The following is an 18,316-nucleotide window of genomic DNA, read 5'->3' on the forward strand; positions in this document are numbered from 1 at the left end:
TGTATCACGCTAAACCCTTTGTGCAGCACAGGCCTCCCTGGGGCAGGGCTAGGAGGACAATCATCCCACTGGAGTGTGAGCAATTTTAGCATAGTAACAGCAGAACACAGCTGGGAGGTGCCCAGGGCTTCTAGCCTCATTTCATGTGTGGTCTCCCTCTCCCTGAAGAAAGGGGTACAGGTGTGTAATTTCCCAGTGAAAGTCCAGCTTCCCAAAGGCTATAGAAGGGGTCGGTCTATAGCTAGCAAACATATGGGAATAATTACTCTGTATGTCTGAAGGACTTTGAAGGTGAAAAGTATCATTTGGGGGGAAGTCAATTAAAAAAGTGAAAATTTAGAAGAACACAAGCGTGTTAATGAGATAGACTGGTCTGTCTGTGAAATGATGAAAACTCCCTGAATGGAGAGACATCTACTCCTCTAGATCCCTATTCAAACTGGGACTGTGAAGTCTGCTGAGTTCACTCATTGAACACAAAACTTCTAGAGAAACCTGCTGAACTGATGCTTTGTGTCCTACAGGGTACAATCAGTAGGAAGGATACTCACAACCTCTCTCTAAGTATAAACAGCTTGCCTCTAAAAAGACAAATCAGATTTATGCTTTACTGGCCCTTGATAAGGAAAGCATAGTACGGCAACTAACAGTATTAGCTTAGTCAAGGACAAAATCAGTCACAATTTGAGATAACAGGGCGCCTGCTCTTCTTACTTTTTAATGTCCTTGCAAACCAGCCATTCCACGTCAGGAAGCGGGGTCCCTTCTGCCAAGCACCTCACCGTCTGCCCCCCTGCTGAGCCATGGTGATCATCCACCAGGTCTAAGATCAAGGCTGGAACTGGGAATGAATCAAGAGTGTGTTAAAATATTTGGCAGGGTCTACGAAATCAGCTTGAAATTTCAAATAAAGCAGGACAGGTGTTGTTTAACCAACTGCTTAGTAACAGCAAGAGACCCAGACACAGCTCAGGGAGCAGATCCTAGATTAGAGCCATGCAGAGGAAGTGCTGCGGCTATGCCACGTCCACATGTCACACTAAATGAGCTATCATTCCCACCGTCAGCTGGAATAACTTAGACGGGAGGATAAAGTTTCTTTTTGGCACAAAGCCAGCGCAGAAGTCAAAGCCAGGATCAGTCTTCAAGTGCTCCAAGGATTCAGCACGCACGCACTCCTCCGGACACACCAATTCACGCCCCTCTTGTTTCAAGATTCCAGGCAATCCAATATTCAGTGTTTACCCCATGTTTAAGCAGATCAAATGTTTGCCGTGTCCCATTAGTTCTGGTGAGCGAGGCTTTGGGGATCCTTACCTTGTATTAGCAACGAGAAGGTGTATCTTTTACTCTCATCCTCATTTTCAGCAACCAAAGTATAGTACCCACTGTCTTCTTCCTTGGCCCGGATCAATTTTAATACACTTTGAAACCTGCCAAACCAAGAGTTTTTGTTTATATTTTTAAGGTAAACTTTAAAAAAAAAATCCACTTCAATACAACATATAATCTAGCTATGTGAAGTTTATAACATGTCAACATTTGGCATTTCTAGCCTGTCGTTACTCTAAAATCATTATTCGAACAGTAAATGGCTGCCAAAATACAACTGAAAAACAAGTGAGCATTATTATATGCAGTAGGGATCTGACAAAGCACCTGATATTATTGGAAATAGCTAGAAATTGTCGGAATGGAGACATTATGGAGAGACTGAAGAGGATTAGTACCCAAGATTTCTATAGTTTGAAGAACTTAATGGTATCAAGGGGATTAAAGGAGGCAGACTAGGCATTACCCTTTAGAACAGAAAATAAAGAATAGATTTGTAATGCTATTGAGGAAGAAACAACAATTTGCAGTGGAAAGAGAGCAGGAGTGCTGTCGCGGTTTCTGGAGGAGAAACTCTCAAGTCAACAAGTGAGATTCATAATAGTATTTTTTACCTTGTCTCCTGGACTCTGTTTGAACTGGTTACAATTTCAGTAAGATTTTCGATCAGAGTCACGTTATCCTTCAACCAGTACATTTTTGGAGCTGGATATGCCTGCACATCGACAACAAAATTTTTGACTTCATGTAGATTGACAGCCTCCAGAGAGCTAAAGTGAGGCTCCAGATGAATGAACCCTTTGTCTGTAAATGAGAGACTTGCATAAATAATGTTGTGCAGCATATTTGAAGAAGGGTATTTTCCAACATGTTAATAATTTTTGAACACTAAAAACAGACTATACCATGTACTGTAATGACTACTTTCTTATTTTCCTTAACCTCCTTGGTTGCATGCCGGGCAGTACATTCATAATCCCCTGTGTCTTTCACTGAAGCCTCAGGAATGGTCAAGGTGTAAACCAGCTTCTGCGATGGGACTTTGATATCATCAAGTTTTATCAGACCTTTTTCTTTCTGTAGTTTAAAGAAGGAAAAAAAAAATCTTGCTTAAGTAACTGAGCTGAAAGCACAGCACTGAGGATTTACCATGCCACTGCAGTGAGAGCAATAATCTAAACCCCATATGGCAGAAGACTCGCTTACTCAGTTGGGGTTATATTTTCAGGCACGGGCACAAAAGGTATGTCCGTAAGAATACAGCCTTTTGGGGGCAGCCACGGGGTGGACAGCCTGAAAGAGCATTTTATTGCTTCTGCTACCTTCTCCTCAAACAGAAGATAGGTTCTTATCCTGAGTTTTCTTTGTTTAAGTTCTCATGAAGGTGGATTTTTATGCTTTCCACCAGGCAAAAAGTGGCCAGTTGCTAGATGCTCTAGATGCTATGTTCTGTCTGCTTTCAAAATGAAAATAATTTATTGGCATGGAGAGGACTCTGGTGAGAATAAGGATGGTGAGAATGGTAGACAAGGTTATTATGAGAGACTGGAATAAAAAATGTGCTGGGGATAGTTTTGAATGGTGGCAAATAGCAGAGACTGCAATGTGTAATACAGAAAACAGAACAAAACCTTCTCAAATCTTTCTTCTTATTGGTCTCTTAACTCGTTTAAATAAAAGCTATGATTTGGGATCACAATTAGGTAGGGGCTTCAGCTACTCCATCCCTTCAGTTATCAGGCTTTTTACATGGAACACGCTGAAATTCTCCATTGGCAGGGGACCTGGCTGGCTCTAATCAAGCCTCACTGAATAAAAATTTTCGCTGTAGAAGAACGTTATGAAAGTTTGAAAGTTTGTGCGAGTCTCCAAAAATTTTCAGATTTTCTTATTAGGAAGATCTCAGTAGTACCTAACAATACTGACTGTAAGAGTCATTTTAATTTACACCTGCACAATGAAGAACACTTAAGACTATGATTTTGATTCCTCATTGTCCTTTATTATGCCCAAGAATTCAGAGTTTAGGAACTTCTTTTTAAAGGTTCAGACCTACACTTCAGCAGCAGAGTTATACGCAGGTGTCATACACGTTTCTAAATCTTCCTATTTCTACCGCATTTCCTCTTTTGTCCCAGAAAACTTTCTAAGGGCAAGACCTGAGAGACAGCATTCCTCCCTCGGCACATGTACTCTTAGTCACATCTCACCGTCCTTTCATCCTTTGCATACTTACTAACAGTGAATTCTAGCTTTTGGTACTGACTTTCTTTTGAGACAGCCTGAAAACAGAAGAAATCATTTTGTTTTCTCTTGTCGGCTGTCCTTGTTCAATCAGAAAGGAGAAGACTATTTCACAACCCTTCCTTCTTCCCCAATAAGTAACAGCAATCAAAAGAGATATTTACCACTTTCCCAGGATAATTCCACTGTAAATTAACCACCTCATTGTCAAAGACCACGCAAGTTACTACAATGGTCTCGCCTGTTTTGTAGACAGTTTTAAGAGCTTCAATTTCAACCGGCAGCTGTGAAGTAGCTAAGAGAAGAGAGAGAGAGCAGATTTAGTTTAAAACAGCATGCGGTTTTTGTACAATGTGATTTCAGGGGTAAATCTCCATTTCACTTCCTCTACTGAGGAAAGACTCTGGAAAATTCAGTAAAAGCGTTTCTGATTTACACTGACATAAACAAAAATAGAGGATGATCCCTTCTTAGCTATTTTATTAACAATTACTCAAACATCGTATATTTAAGGCATAAAGTTTGTGGGCATCGAGTTCAATCCCACAAAGAAATGATCCATGGATAACAATTCAGTTAAAAGTTCCTACCTCGAAATGTAGGTTGCCCCTGTGAAAATGCACTTGGTATGAAAGCAATTTCCCCTTTTGCTAATCAGTGACTGACTTTGAGAATCAACTGCTGACCAATAAAAACCTTGCTTTCAAAACATGTGAACCATGCAGTTTTTCAGACTAGCCAAAGACATGAAGCTTTTGAGAAAAAACAATCTTTTAAGTGTCATTTCAGCAAATAGGAGGAAAAGACATGGATTGCAGAAGACTTTTCCTGCAACAGTTTGGGAGATGAGGTGAAGTTAAGGACATTTTATTCTCATCAAAACTGTACGCAACTGCTGAGATAAGGTTTCTTGAGTCAACTTTCAAAAGTGATTCAGAGTATATCTGTACTGCAGCTATCATGAAGACAACCGTGCTATAGAGACATCTACACAAGCTGGCTTGAACCTGACTAGCTCAGGCACTACTGGCAATATCAGCACAGGAGCAAGGTGCTCGCATGGGGGAAGCATCTCATACTCAGTTTCCAGGGAAGATTTTGAGCCTACACTGAATCCTGGGATGCTGGTGCTTTTGTGGTGCCAGCAGCGTGAGAAAAGAACCGAGATGAATTTTTTTTTTTAAATGAACAAAAATAAGTACCTCTTAAAATATAGATGAGGAACTCATCGGATTTGAACTCCGTGCCTTTAACTGTTGTTTTGCATGTATATGAGCCTGCAGGAAAATTCCCAATGAAGCCTTGTTTGCTGTCATATAAGGCGTAGACAGCCTTGTCTATACTGTTAATTAAAGTCACTTGAGCATTTGGGTCACTCGTACGACAAGGGATAACGGTGACATCACCTTCTTCTACTAGGATGAACTGATCTTCTGGTATGGAAGGCACAAAAGGCATGTCTGGATCTGTGAAAAACAAGGGGTGATTTTACACTGTCTTGTTCGTAGCAGGTCCATATACAAGAATAGGGATATCAATGACCAGTTATAGATCTTAACTCAAATTAGCACAGTTCATCACACCACATCTTCAGAGACTGCAGTTAAGGCATGCTAAACGGTATGTAGCATCTCGTTTTTGCTCTCTAATGTGACGCAGCAAGACATTCAACCTAAGCACAACACAGGAGAGGCCTCCGTTGTGACAGTTCTGGAGGCAAAAGGAGAACTGCGAAGGACTCCAAGAAAAAAAGCTAGGAATCATTATTCCCCTTAGACCTGGTTCTGATATATTCCCATAGTGAGGGCAAAAGGCTATTAGGTGACAAAAAGCAAGAATATCACTAATGGGTGTGAAATGTTTGTGCAATTATTGAGGAATAAATGAATAAAGATGAATGCCCTTTCTCTATCACAAACAACTCTGTCAAGATATATGCGCAACAACGATTTTAGGGCAGGATTTGGACTTAAACATCCTATTTTTATGATACAAGATTTTGCATTCTGGTGTAATATTCACTGCATTCAAAATATATATTAAACAAAGATCCTGCCTTTTATTGGCATAGCTCATTCCTCTTCTTCTTCAGTTAGATTTTTTTTTCCTTTGGCAACATTAGCTGTCCCCTAAATGGTATGTAAGCACTTCTAGAAAAGAATCATTTTTAAAGTGAAAAAATAGAAATCAGTTTGAAGTTGTTTCTGGCTAACACTGTTAAAGCCCCATTTCATCAAAAATAACTTCAGGTACTTACCTTTATGCGTTTCTAACCTGCCCAACATTATGGCTATGAGGTATAGCTAATAATGGTCATAGCACGTGGTTTCCAAAATATGATATTCAACCATAAAAAAGCAAACAAACACCTGCTGCTTGTATTTTTTTAAAAAACAACCAAACAGATGCCAGCTTTCCTACCCAAACAACCCCCATTCTGAGTTTAAAACACAATCGCGTAATGCATCAAACTTTAGAACTACGCACTTCAAATTATCCAAATTTGGCTGTTTGAAATGAACAAATAATCCCTGCTAGCCGGAAGCTTCTGAGCGAAGCTTTATAATGAAATGTAGCAATACAAATCCTTCCAACAAGAGAATTTGTGCTGCCCTGGCAGGCTCTTTGTAGCACTATCCCAAACACAGCACTCCCTCCCAAACACTCTGCCAACCCCGTGCATTTATTTTCCCAGTATAATTTGAAACAGAGATGGGATTCACCTAGTTCAGTGTTATGTGTGCTTTTTAGTGAAACTGGGATACTGTGTGAAGTCCCAAAGCAATCCTCCTTGGCTACAGAGGATTGCTGCCACCCATTGCCCTCCTAATTCATTGCAGGAAAAAAAAAAAAACAGTTGTAAAGACAGACTTTACAGTGGGAACAGAAACATTCTCTATAATTTGGAGAAAAAGATATGTTTCTGCATTTACGACATCTTGATGTTTAGTGAGCAGAAAAAAATTACAGGGTGTCTCTGCCCTGCAAATCTGGTAGGCTGAAATCCAGAGGCATGTAAAGCTTGAAGCAAAAGAAAAAAAAAAAAAACATTCTTCTTGAAAGAATCTTCTCTCTCGCCTCTATATTCCTTTGTTATGTGGAAACCTCTGAGGTAAGTAAGTTACAAGACTGTTTAACAGCATCAAAATCTTGTGGTGGCTTGTTTAGAGCTGTTTGGAAATTAAGATACATGTGTCAAAGCCTCTGCAGCCTCTGCTGAAACCTGTTATTCCTTCAAGGACGAATGCTAACACTTCAAGCTCACGGTGGGAAACGTAGAGGAAATCTTGGAAGAATCACTTCAGTCAAATCACACACCATGATCTGCACAAACTTAATACCATGGCAAGACAGCTTTAAAAGATCCCTTAGGCAGGCTCTGCCTTTTTCCCTTTCCACAATCTGCCTTATAGTTTCAGATATCATTTCCTTCACAACAGATCTAACCTGTACAGGATAATTTGCAATCTCTTCTTCATTCCTGCGTTTCCTGTTCAAAGTATTTACTGCAAATTCACTAGCCTGATCCGTTGTGATCCTGCACTTCTGCTACTCGTCCCCTGAGCTCCAGCCAATGCCCAGGAAACACCTAGATAGTACTTTACAAAGGCAGTCAGCTATGGCTCAGCCTGGTGCCTATCTCAGCTACAACAAAAAAGATTTTGATCCCATCACCAGCACAGAAAGCCGTTAAAGGAATTTGCAATTGGAACAAAGAGGTGGGAGGGCAAAGCTGGTGATCAGTACTGGTGAAAAGAAGGGATGCCGTTTCTTCTGGGTCCAAGAGATTTTCCACACTAAAGGGAGAAGTGGCATGGGGACAAGGAAGGCTGCGTTTGCTGTGAAAATTATAGGGCACTGCAAGAAATGATGCTTGGAAACACCATATTTTTAATCTTACATCAGACTGGCCAGCAGTAACATTTCTTGTTTTGACATCTTTTGTGACAGCTACCCCAAAACAACTCTGTTGCTTTATTTATTGCCCTGAGTCCTGCACCCCGTGCACATACGGGTGCTTTCCAGCAAGTATTCAGTCAGAAATTCCTTCTTCTCTTCTGACAGTCATTTCAAGTCAAGTTCAGGTTAAGAATGAGAAATGACCTTTAGCATCTGGTGACTGCTTTAGTGTCAAACGCGATAACTGGTTTGGTCCATACAAGTCCCAAAACGTCCACCAAAGCCCCTTCAAAAAACCCAGCATCAGCATTACTCTGTGGGGAATGGCCAGCGCAGGGGCCGGGCCCCAGGCAGATGCAAGGTCTGAATATGCTCCTGCAGAGCTTCTCTAAGCTGAGCTGAGGCTTGCCCTGGACACCACGACCTATTTGTCCAGTGCTTGGTGGTCAGGAGACTTTAGACTATGAGGTTGCGAATTCACTCCTCTCCTTGAGTATTAAAAATCTTACCAGAGAAGAGAAAACCAATAGAAAGAAAGAGGAAAGTATCCATGTACTCAGAAGGGCTGCTCTTGATTTACATGTTAGAAAATGGCCATGGGGTTTTTTTATCTTCCCCTCACAGCAAACTGCCGCTATTGTGTGTCTTCTAAACATCCACGTTACAGCCCTTCTGTAGGAACCTGTGAGTTTTCCTGTGGCCTCCCCCACTTACCAGGCACATAGATGTAGATGTCCTTCCCTTCCACGTCCCCATCTTCCACTTGAGTATGATTGTAATAGCATATGTACAAGCCAGTATGTGCGGCTGAGGCATTTCCTACTTCGAGCACTGTCACGAAGAGGCCACTGTTGTTCTCTTCATGTCTGATGTCTATCCTGTGGCTTCCCTCAGTCACTGGGTACTGCCAGCTCACTTCGCTGTCTCCAGAGCATTTCAGCGTGAAATTGGAATTCAGCTGTACGACCATTTCATTTCTACTGGGAACAACAGTCGGCAGAAGAAGCTGGCAAAATGTTAGAAACGGTCCTGCAAAAAGAATGGAAGAAATAGCGCATGAACACACAGAACATCCTCGGCACAGGGCTGTGAAGGGAAGAAAAACAGATTCATAATACACACTTTTGTGACCATTTCTAACATACTGATATCTCAGGACATTTGCCTTTGTTAAAAGCCAGAGCTCTTCCCAATGAAGGGCAAATGGCTTCCTTTGAAATGCAAAATAGAGAAAAGTTTGCTTACTGAGTTTGGTTTGGCAAATCAAGAGGTGAAAGACAGAGGTGAAGTTAGAGATGGCTCACAATCCACACCTCAGCTTCCCAGCCCCAAATGTGGGCGCTCCTTTGCTGTAGGCCAGTAAATGCCAGCCAAGGCTCGCGGTTCCCTGGCATTTTACAAGCTGGTCTGCAGATCCTTACAGTAACAGCCAGGAAATCAGCAGTGCTGTGAGCCTATGGGGAAGCTTACAATTGACGGTGGATCCAAAAGTTAGAAACCACTTCTCTAGACCAACACCTGCACTTTACATCTGCCTTCTGTGTCTGTAAAGGGCTGGAGCAGGAGCTCAGCTTCCAACTTTGTGCATCAGGTCTACCCCTAGCCAAAATGTGCAGAAGGTTTATAGCCAAATAAAATTGTAATTCACTGAACTAGATGTTGTAGATGGCATCGCTTTTTGGATGCAGTCTGCATTTATAGGGTCAGATTCTCAAGTCTAGGTGATTTGTAGGTGGGCTGTTACAAGTCCAGCTTCCAGAAGGAGAATTAGAAGATCCCCATCCTAAGCCCCACAGAAGGAAAGAAAACAGAGTATTCACCAGGGAGACAGATTTGCTGTTTCAGTTTATCAGATATCCTACACAAAATCAATATGGTAGTGTATGATAAAAAGGCATTTAGGCCCACGGTGTGAAAGTGGGGTCTGTGCAATAAACTGGCTGTAGGCATCCAGACTTTCTTTGAAACCCATTTCTCACTTCTGCACATGTTATCTCAGCCTACAGGCCCTTTCTATATTTGGCACCCTGTGGCCAATCCTGCCCTCCTCTCCTACCGCCATTCGCTCGGCAGATGTGGCCGAGTCGACAGGCAGCCCAGCGAGTGTGGTTATGTGGTGTGGAGTGGGAGGATGCAGGGAGCCCACACAGGCAGGCTCGTCTGCACCATGCTGCTGGAGAAGCTGCAGCGTGGCGGGGCTAGGACAGCTGTAGGTACACAGGCCCATTTTCCCTGTGAAGGCAGGTAAACCATGTGGGAGGCTGTAGGAGCTGTAGAGGTGCCAAAGTAGTTGGCATGGGCTAGCAAAAGTCCTACTGTCTTCTCAGTAGTTCCTGTCCCAGCTACCAAAGACAAGGCCAGAAGAATGGAGGCTGTAGCCAGTCGCCAACCATTTGGCATTTGTTGTGGTAGATGCAATGAAAGCAAACTTATAAACATGGATTTACCAAGGAGTAGGGATGAAGGGGTTTAGAGGACTGAGAAGTATTACCTGTGAAGAAACATCCCAGGATCAGGAATGTCCTTGGGGAAGTACCCATAGCTACCAACCGCTGAAACAAAGAAGAAAGAAGCAGTTAGTTAACAGACTGGTAACAGATGTGAGAGTTTGCAGCGACTCTGCTGCTGTGGTGCCCTAGGCTGCTGTGGTGTCCGTGCACTCTGCAGAGCGCCACAGAGAGGAACGGCCCTGGCAACCTGGCCTCACACCGCAGCACTCCCGCGAGGTGCACAGGGCCATAGTCAGACCCCTGCACGGGGAGTGCAGCAGGGCACCACAACCTCTTCTCTCCATTGACAGCGTAAGGAGCCAGGTCCTGCCCCTCATTCTTTTGAGCCTGGAAGTTATGCTGGGCACAAAGCTGAAGGGAGGTGCCTGCAGCTGCGACTAGCTCTGGTGCCCCCACAGCCTCCAGGATGGAGCCTGCCGAAACACCTCTGCACAGATGTGGTATCTCCAAACAATGGCTTTGTGCAATAAGTTCTGACGTTTTAGCTGCCAGCTAAATTTATGGGGGAAAAAAGCATATTTAAAAGCTACTTTTATCACAAACAGTACTATTATTGGTGATATTCCTTTTGCCATTGTACATATGCATATATATAGTTTGCTATATACAATGCAAATACAATAGTGTTTGCTTCACATTTAGCAAGAACATCCTTGATCAAGAGATATGCTATCTGAAACTTACACTGAAATTTTCTAAAAAAATAAACACATGGCAAGCTGTAGGCCAGTGTTACCATTCACAGAGCATCTCTTTCCCCTAGCTGTGTGAAGAGTCATAGATTATATGAGATAATTTCAGCTTTCAAACGAATAATCATAAGGCATCAGCCTCAAAGTGGCAACAACGGAAATAAGCATCTGTGTAATTTTTGTGCCATCTAATCACATTTCTGCTCAAAACACTCAATCAATCTGCCAGGTAATTTCCAAAGGAAAAGCTCCTACAGCCCCTGCTCCCATTGAAATCAATGGATGTGTTGTTAGTGGTTTTAATAGAAACTGAATTTGGCCCAAAGCCAATATAGATTAAATGAAGACTGTACAGAAGAGCCTCTGATCTGAAACTCAAATCAAGGAGTAAATAAAAGGATGATGTGCCAAGACAGAGACTACTTTTCAAAGGTCCTGGACAATTTCTATTCACCCTCTGGTATTCAACTCCTTATTCTGAGACAGGAAAGCACGTAGGTGCATCTCATTATTAAGACTACACCAGCAGTGCTGGATAAGAGTTAAATGATTATCGAATGCCAAGGAGTATTTCTGACCTAGTCCCTCTTTCCTCATCCAGCATGTGGAATAGGCTGTGGTCTTTTGCAAAGCAAAGTGTTTGATACTACAATAAAATATGAAGGTCTCAGAAGCAGGATTAGAAGACTTACAAACTATGAGCCCAAAAAAACATTTACAAACAACTTCAGAAATTCGGCTGACAGCATTCCAGCAGAGACAAGCCATTTTGGCTGATTCTTCAATTAGCAATAATTGCCTTGTTTTTATGTATCTGTCTCCCATTGATAACAGACTCTCGGACATCAAAGAGGTCCCTTGGCTTCAGCCTCCTTACTCATTTTTATCACATTTATATTTTGTAATTTTTCAGATAAAATAACCCACTGTAAATTGTTAAAGAATTCCCATGGCCTGCTTTATCGATCTGGCGGCTAAGCTCCAAAGATCCACAAGACAATCTTACCCTACTGTCTGCCAAGTTTCCTTCTGCCTTTTCTGTCTGTCTGAAAAGGCAGATCTCTCCCCCTATTGCATTGTTTTTCCAGAGTTTTCAATGCAAGCCATGCGACACAGAAAGAGAAAACACAAAGCTAACTCGTCTCTTACACAACGAGCAAGTTTGGAGAAGCACTGCTGAAGTGGCCTTACGCTGTCACTGTGTGAGTACAGGGGATCTGAAGTCCCATGAATATACTGACGTAAATACCAGCGATGGCATGTATTTCCAAAGGGCTGCTTGGAATTTACTGACTTATTCAGGCTGCCATAAAAATCAATAAGAGCTGAGTGCCTCAGTCTACTGCTGCAGTTTGAAAACATAAGGACTTACTAGATTTGCATTTTCCAATGGTTATTCTTTTGGAACCCGTAGCTTTGATGTTTCCTCAATGACCTATTAATCTCAGCAAGTCTCAGAGCAACACTTACCCACTGTGAAACACAGAATAATATACTAATGACTCATCATTATCCCAGTTCAAAATCTATTTGAACTGGGTTTAATTACGTTGAGGGTCCGACATTAGCAGGCTGGAAGCCTGTCTCCAGCGTCTCCTGGCACACTGGTGCTGAAGGGTTAACAGAGGTACAATTTCACACTGCTGTTCTGGGCAAAGGAGAGCTTACTCACTCCCACAGCAGCAAGCCTGGAGCACCAAGCAGGTATGCTTACCTTTCCTTGTTTATTTACTATCACCTAATTCTTACATTCACTGATTTGGCTTTTTTTTTAACCTTCCTTTTGATGGAGCAGCCCTCTTTGTCCCAAATCACCCAAACCTCACTTGAATTTAGCCCTGAGTAAATATGCCAGGTTCAGTTCCTAACATCACCCCAACAAATCATAAATTGGTGTAAGCTCACTGAGGCCAGTAGGCTCATGCAACCTGAAAGCCCAGCACTGGTAGCACACATACAATGTAAGTATGATCCAGCCTTAATTCCTTGCATACCTTGAACATTACTAGTTAATATAGAAACATGGGAGTGTATTAAAAAAGGAAAAAAAAAAAAGCTAAATCATGCCATGAAGGGTTGCCAAACTCTGTGGAAGCAGTTTGCCCAGGGTAAAACAGTCATTGCATCCACTTTAACCATAGGATTTTGAAAGGGTCTGACTGAGATTTTGGTATCTCGGTTGCGTGCTTTAATGATAAAAAATTAGGAAAAGAACATCAGAACTTTTACTGGCAAGGAGCCAATCTCCAAACCCTCATTACCAAGCACGGGGCTTTCTACCAAGAGTGATTTCATTAACTGCTGTTGAAGCCAAACTAAGATCTATACCCAGAATGTCAATGGAAATATGTGTTTAGAAAATGTTGGTATTCCTATTACCTGAACTAGAGAGAAATCATTGTGATGAAGGGAAAAGATTTACTACTGTAAATCAAACAAAGAACTCCTTCAAGACAGAAAAATATCGCATCTACCAGAAGACTGGAGACTAGCAAACTCATTTCCTGTCAGCTACCTAGTCACTACATTTCATCCTCTTGGCCACAGGATGGCAATGTTGATCCACGTTATTGAGCCAAATGTCTTGTCCTAGCAAAAAAACGATAGAACCTAAGCTAGGTCTCCTGGATCAACTTAAAATATAACTTATATTTTCATTTTATGCAAGTTCCACTTTTTTTGGAAGAAAAAAAAGATCTTTATTGCTCCATGTTTACATAAGTAAAATTAATGTAGTTGGAATACAAATCTTGTACCTAATAATGCAATTATCCTGGTTATGAGAAGGGCTGGATACTTTCAGCGGCAGTTTTGTCTGTGTGGCAGTCGGTCTTTCTGGAGAAACTGATCTTTCCCAGGAAGACTTAAGGCCAGCCCAAGAGGAGATCGTTTCCTCCTTGTGATATACTTTACTAGCTGGATTTAAATGTTCAAATGGGACCTCTTGAAATTTTTCTTGGTTCTTAATTCCCTTCCTCAGAGGACTCCACAGAAGCAGAGCTGCCCTGCACAGCGAACAGGAGACTCTGAAGGTTTCAGTGGGGAAAGGCAGAAGAAGAAAAGAAAACCTCTTCATACTTTGAAAAAGACTGGCCCGAGTATTTTCCTAAACTGAGGTTTCTTCCATATCCCTTTCTAACTGTTTGCATCCAGCATAGCCTGCACGCCTCTTCTGAGCCATGTGGGAATAACTAGAGCTATGCAGGAATACGTAAGTACGCAGCAAGCCTAGCACAGTGCTGGGCTCTTGCAGGGCACTTTGTGCTGTGCAGGGTGCAGCACAGACAGCTGCTCTCCTAAGAGCCTTCTAGCCAAGAGGCCAGACTCCACCAGTCTGGGAGCTAAAGGTGGAAGGGTATTTGCAAAGCCTGAATTTCCTTAAAGGACTTTCCAGAGTGTCAGCAGTCAAAGACTGGCACTTCCGAGGACCAGTCCAGATAAGGACCTTCAAAGAACGCTTCACATCGCAACTGAGGTGCTCAGAAGCATTGCATGGAAAAACCAATCCATCTCTGTTGACTACAGGACCTACGAAGCCAGCCCTTGTGAACCTCTCTGCTGGGTGCCCATGCGAAGTTTTTTTGACTTGAAAGAGGTGAATCAAGCAGGAGAGTGAAGCAAGAGGGAGAGAAGGGACTGCTTACTTCTTTTAAAGTATCATCAATTCTTGTCAGCAATAGAAAAATGACCTCTCAGAAGTCATGCCCTGGTCTTTAAAACAACTGAAGTAAACATATCCTATTAAAGTTTTCGGAGTTCACATGTAGGACTAGTGCCATTGCGGCCATGATGAACAAAGGATACAAGCAAGGCAAGACTTGTATAAAATAATCCATTTTATGTTCCATTTTACACCAGGTGATGTAGTTGGCAATTACCAACAAGGTCTGTAGCATGCAAGTCTTCTTTGGCCTATATAAATGACACCCAAATCCTAGCTTGATACTGTAGTATTGTGGAGAGGCATTTTATTCAAATATTTATTACTTCCCGCTTTCTTGAAACCTAATACATGTATATTACTCTCAACAATCTTCCATATATCGAGCAGCAAATAACAAGAAAGGTGGCCCCAGTGCCCAATCACTGCCAGTGTGGCACACCTTCTCCCCCTTGATGTCTACAGAGCACTACCAGAACAAGGAGTCTCGTTTTAAGCGACGAGTGACTGCCTGCAAGCTGGGAGAGCTGTTTTACTTGCGGACTCCTAAATCCCAGTGCTTTGTATGACCTCATTTTTCTTTAAACTTTTTTTCAAGCTCTGAGAGGAAGGTTAACTAAACCACTGTTTAGCAGAGGGCCTTTCTAAAACGCCCATTGTTTACTGGAAGCTAAAAGTGAAGTCCCTTGCTGGGAGATCTTCCTCTCACTTCTAGACCCATAATTAAAAGCCGGATCTGTACAATTCACATTTTGCTCCAGCCGCTGACAGAGGAACCTTTGATGCTTGTCCCCTCGTTTTGCCAGATCCTGTCTCTTGCCCCGTCCAGGGACGCCAAGTCGACACATGAAGGCGGGAGCCCAGCTGGGCTCTATCAGCCCTGGACGGGACCTCCCTGGATGCCTCGGGGTGCCTGAAGGTGCCCCCAGCCCTGCTTGGCAGCACAGGGGAACCAGGGGAAAGGTGGCAAGAGGGGAGCAAGGCTGGCCCAGAACAGCGGGTCCCGCTGCTCCAGCACTCCTGCCTCACAGCCGAGGACACCCAGGCTATCAGCCTGCTCAGTTTGGGAGCGGGTGCATTCACGCTCTCCAGCCCCCACCGTGGGGTGTCGATGCTTGCCAGCCCCAGTCTGGCTCGCAGAGAGCCAGAAGCCCCGAGGGAGCGGGAGAAGTGCCACTTCCCGGGGCCTCCTGGTGCCCACGGCTCCTCGGCTGAGCCAGGCTCTGACTGCTTACACCGTGGGTGACTAAAGGCTGCCTGGGACACCCAGCAAACCTAGCAGAGATGGCAGCTCCCAGCCCACCACTGTTTGTCTAGGAAACAATAGGAAAGCCTTTGCCAAGCTGGAGCAAATTTTTTCACATGAGGTAGCCAGGAAAAAGAAAAGGGCGACAGGGATAAGGGGGGAAGGGGAGAGCAAACATGCGTTTCCCTCCAGAGCTGATTAAATATGGTTGGCACTCTGATTTGAGGTGAGCTCCGGGCTTCTTTTCTCAGCTCTCTCCATCAGGCAAGACACGGACCTTCCTGCACCCTCTCGGAGGACTGCACACACTTGCCCGTGGGGTCCAGGGGCAGCCAGGAATCGCCAGGGGCACCGTGTCCGTCAGGCCTGACCCAGCCTGCGGTGATGCCGGTCCATGCCGGCTGGTGGAGTCCGGGTGCCAGCGGTGTGCCAGGAGGCTGCAGGATTTGCAAGAGATGCACCAAAAAGGCCGTCAAGGGGCACGGGAAGCATGCGCAGGGCTCAGGGGGTGGCCAAGGCACTCCCGCGGTCCTCCGGGATGTGGGCAAGCCGCAGGGGCTGGCTGCTGCAGCTCGGGGGCTGCTGCTGCTGCCTCGCGAAATCTGTCGCTGCTCGCTCCAGAAAAAGCTGTCCAAGTCCTGTTCTCTGGAACGGCTCCTGGGCTGCTGAATCGCCATCCAAAAATGTTGAGCAATGCTGTGGACAGCCAAAAAGCCATTTCCTACTTGCTCCTAGGGCTTTCCAGGGGACTCCAGCCTGGCAGAAGCTGGCAAATTTGCAACCTCCGCGCTTGACAAAATCCAGACGGTGGCCGTGAAGACTCTGCCCTCCCCTGGGTTGCAAGGCGGTGGGCTTCGGGAGTCTGGTAGGGAGGAGCGGGGCTGGGTTCCCGTTGTAAGCGGGGCTGTAAGCTGGAAAGCCTCCAGGTACCAGTCGGGCTGCCTGAATTCAGCATCTTCCCTTCCGCCGAGACGTGTAAAAAAGACGGGGCGCGCCAGGATGGAGATGGGCTTGCCTGGATGGGGGGTGTTTGTGTGTCCCCTCCTCGGGGTCTCAGGCTCTTTAGACTACCCGGTCGGAGGGACTTAGGCAGGGAAGGGGGTTCTAAAGAGGGGAAGGTGGTGAAAAACAAAGGGTGGGGGAAGGGACCGGAGAGCAGCGGGGGCGAAGGAAGCAAGGGCAGAGGTGGGGATTAAACGGGTTGCGAGAAGAGAGAGAGCGGCTGGCCACGACCCTACCTCGCTTTGTCGGTGCTTGTGGCCCCGTCCCCGCCGGGGCGGGCACCGCAGCAGCCCGCGGAGCCCGTCGGGGCGCTACGGCCCCCGCGGCAGGAGCGCGGCGCGGTGGCCCCCGCCGCCCCAATGTGTTTGTCATTAGCGCCGCCCGCGCTGCTCGCCGCCCGCGCCCCGACGGCCGCGCAGCGCCGGCTCCCCGCGCCCCGCGCAGCGCCGTGGGCCCCAGCGCCCGCCGCCGCCGCCTGCGCCCCGCGGGAAGGCGTCCGCCGCCCGGTCCAGCCGCACCGGGGCTCCGCCGACAGAGCATTAAAAAAGCCCACATAAATACACATAAATTACGGGGGTGGGGTGGGTGGGGGGGAGAGGAACATAAAACAACGACAACAGCAACAAAGAGGGAGAAAAGATGAAAAAAAAAGTGGGAAAATCCTCCCTCACCTCGTACCTTCTCCTTTGTAATCCGCAGTTACAATCCTGCAGATTGTAAAATATCCAAAATATGTCCACGTCTTTTGTGACTTTCCCCGCTCCGCCGCGCTCTTTCCCTCCCGCTCGCCCTCCCTCCAGATCCGACTGTAATGGGCTCACAAACCGCGTCCCGTAATTGATTCAATGTTATAGTCCATCCTTCCAAAACTAATCATTTGCTTTAAGTAAATAGCTGTCAGGAAATTAAGCCCCCTCCGGCCCCTTCAGAATAAGAGCCGCGCTGGCGCGCTCGGCGCCCCCAGCCCCGCGGCCGGAGGCGGGCGTGCCGGCGGCGGGCTCTTACGCAGGCAGGGGGGCCAGTCTCAGCCTCCAGATTTCACCAGCCTTGCAGAGGAGGGGGGAGGTTAGCCATATGGCAGGGGCGAGGGGGAGGAAAGGGGGAATCGGAGAGTTTTGCACTGCAGGGGGAAAAAAAAAAAGTTTCATGAAAACTCAGAGTGTTCCCAATGTCATGAATGAGCCTTCCTCCTCAGACCCTCTAGGAAGGTGGGTCGGGCGCCGGGCTCGGTGTCCGCGGTCACAGTGTGAGTTTATGGATGAGGAGTTTGATCGGGAAACGAATGTGCAGCTTCCTCATGTCCTTTGTACACTACTGAGCATGGGCTTGGTAGAGAGAGCTGCATGGACGGCTGGGTGGCAGCCAGAAGCAGGAAGCACTGAGAGAGGGAGAGAGACGAATCTCTAATATTTATGAATGAAAGACACAACGAAAGGTAACCTTCACAAGGAGCCAGCCACACCAAACCGTGGCGCTTTGGCGGGATCGGGAAAGCTCTTCTACTCTTCTCTTCCTTTGGTTTGCTCCACGCAAACAAAACCCAGTAATAACCAAGCCACGGGGCACTGCCGAGGGCTGGAGGTGCCTGTGGAGGCGAGGGCTGCGCACGTTTGAGTGGGTCCTGTTTGAATACGCTCTGGGCAGAGCTTTGATCCCCGCTGGGGAGAGTCGGGTATCTCTTCTTTGTTGGCTCTTGCTATTTGCTGCCGATAAGAGGTAGCCGTGGGAG

General features: G+C 45.4%; 1 protein-coding gene across 3 annotated transcripts in view; it reads right to left on the reverse strand.

The window, feature by feature from the left end:
* Positions 1-17,458, reverse strand: part of PDGFRA (platelet derived growth factor receptor alpha) — a 37,257-nt gene extending 19,799 nt beyond the window's left edge. Inside the window, exons 1-10 of one of the 3 annotated variants that reach the window (XM_068942875.1) lie at positions 17,413-17,458; positions 17,266-17,294; positions 9,968-10,028; positions 8,191-8,505; positions 4,779-5,042; positions 3,741-3,871; positions 2,238-2,409; positions 1,947-2,136; positions 1,318-1,433; positions 715-841 (exon numbers count right to left, since the gene is read on the reverse strand). In XM_068942875.1, coding sequence (XP_068798976.1) covers positions 715-841; positions 1,318-1,433; positions 1,947-2,136; positions 2,238-2,409; positions 3,741-3,871; positions 4,779-5,042; positions 8,191-8,505; positions 9,968-10,016 — 1,364 coding nt within the window. In that variant the 5' untranslated portion in view covers positions 10,017-10,028; positions 17,266-17,294; positions 17,413-17,458. Of the gene's footprint in view, positions 1-714; positions 842-1,317; positions 1,434-1,946; positions 2,137-2,237; positions 2,410-3,740; positions 3,872-4,778; positions 5,043-8,190; positions 8,506-9,967; positions 10,029-17,258 lie in introns of all 3 variants that reach the window. The other 2 variants (XM_068942874.1, XM_068942873.1) reach the window with 2 other exon arrangements.
* Positions 17,459-18,316: the final 858 nt, after the last annotated feature.

This window comes from Struthio camelus, chromosome 4 (genome assembly GCF_040807025.1).
Source record: "Struthio camelus isolate bStrCam1 chromosome 4, bStrCam1.hap1, whole genome shotgun sequence".
Classification (NCBI taxonomy): Eukaryota; Metazoa; Chordata; class Aves; order Struthioniformes; family Struthionidae; genus Struthio; species Struthio camelus.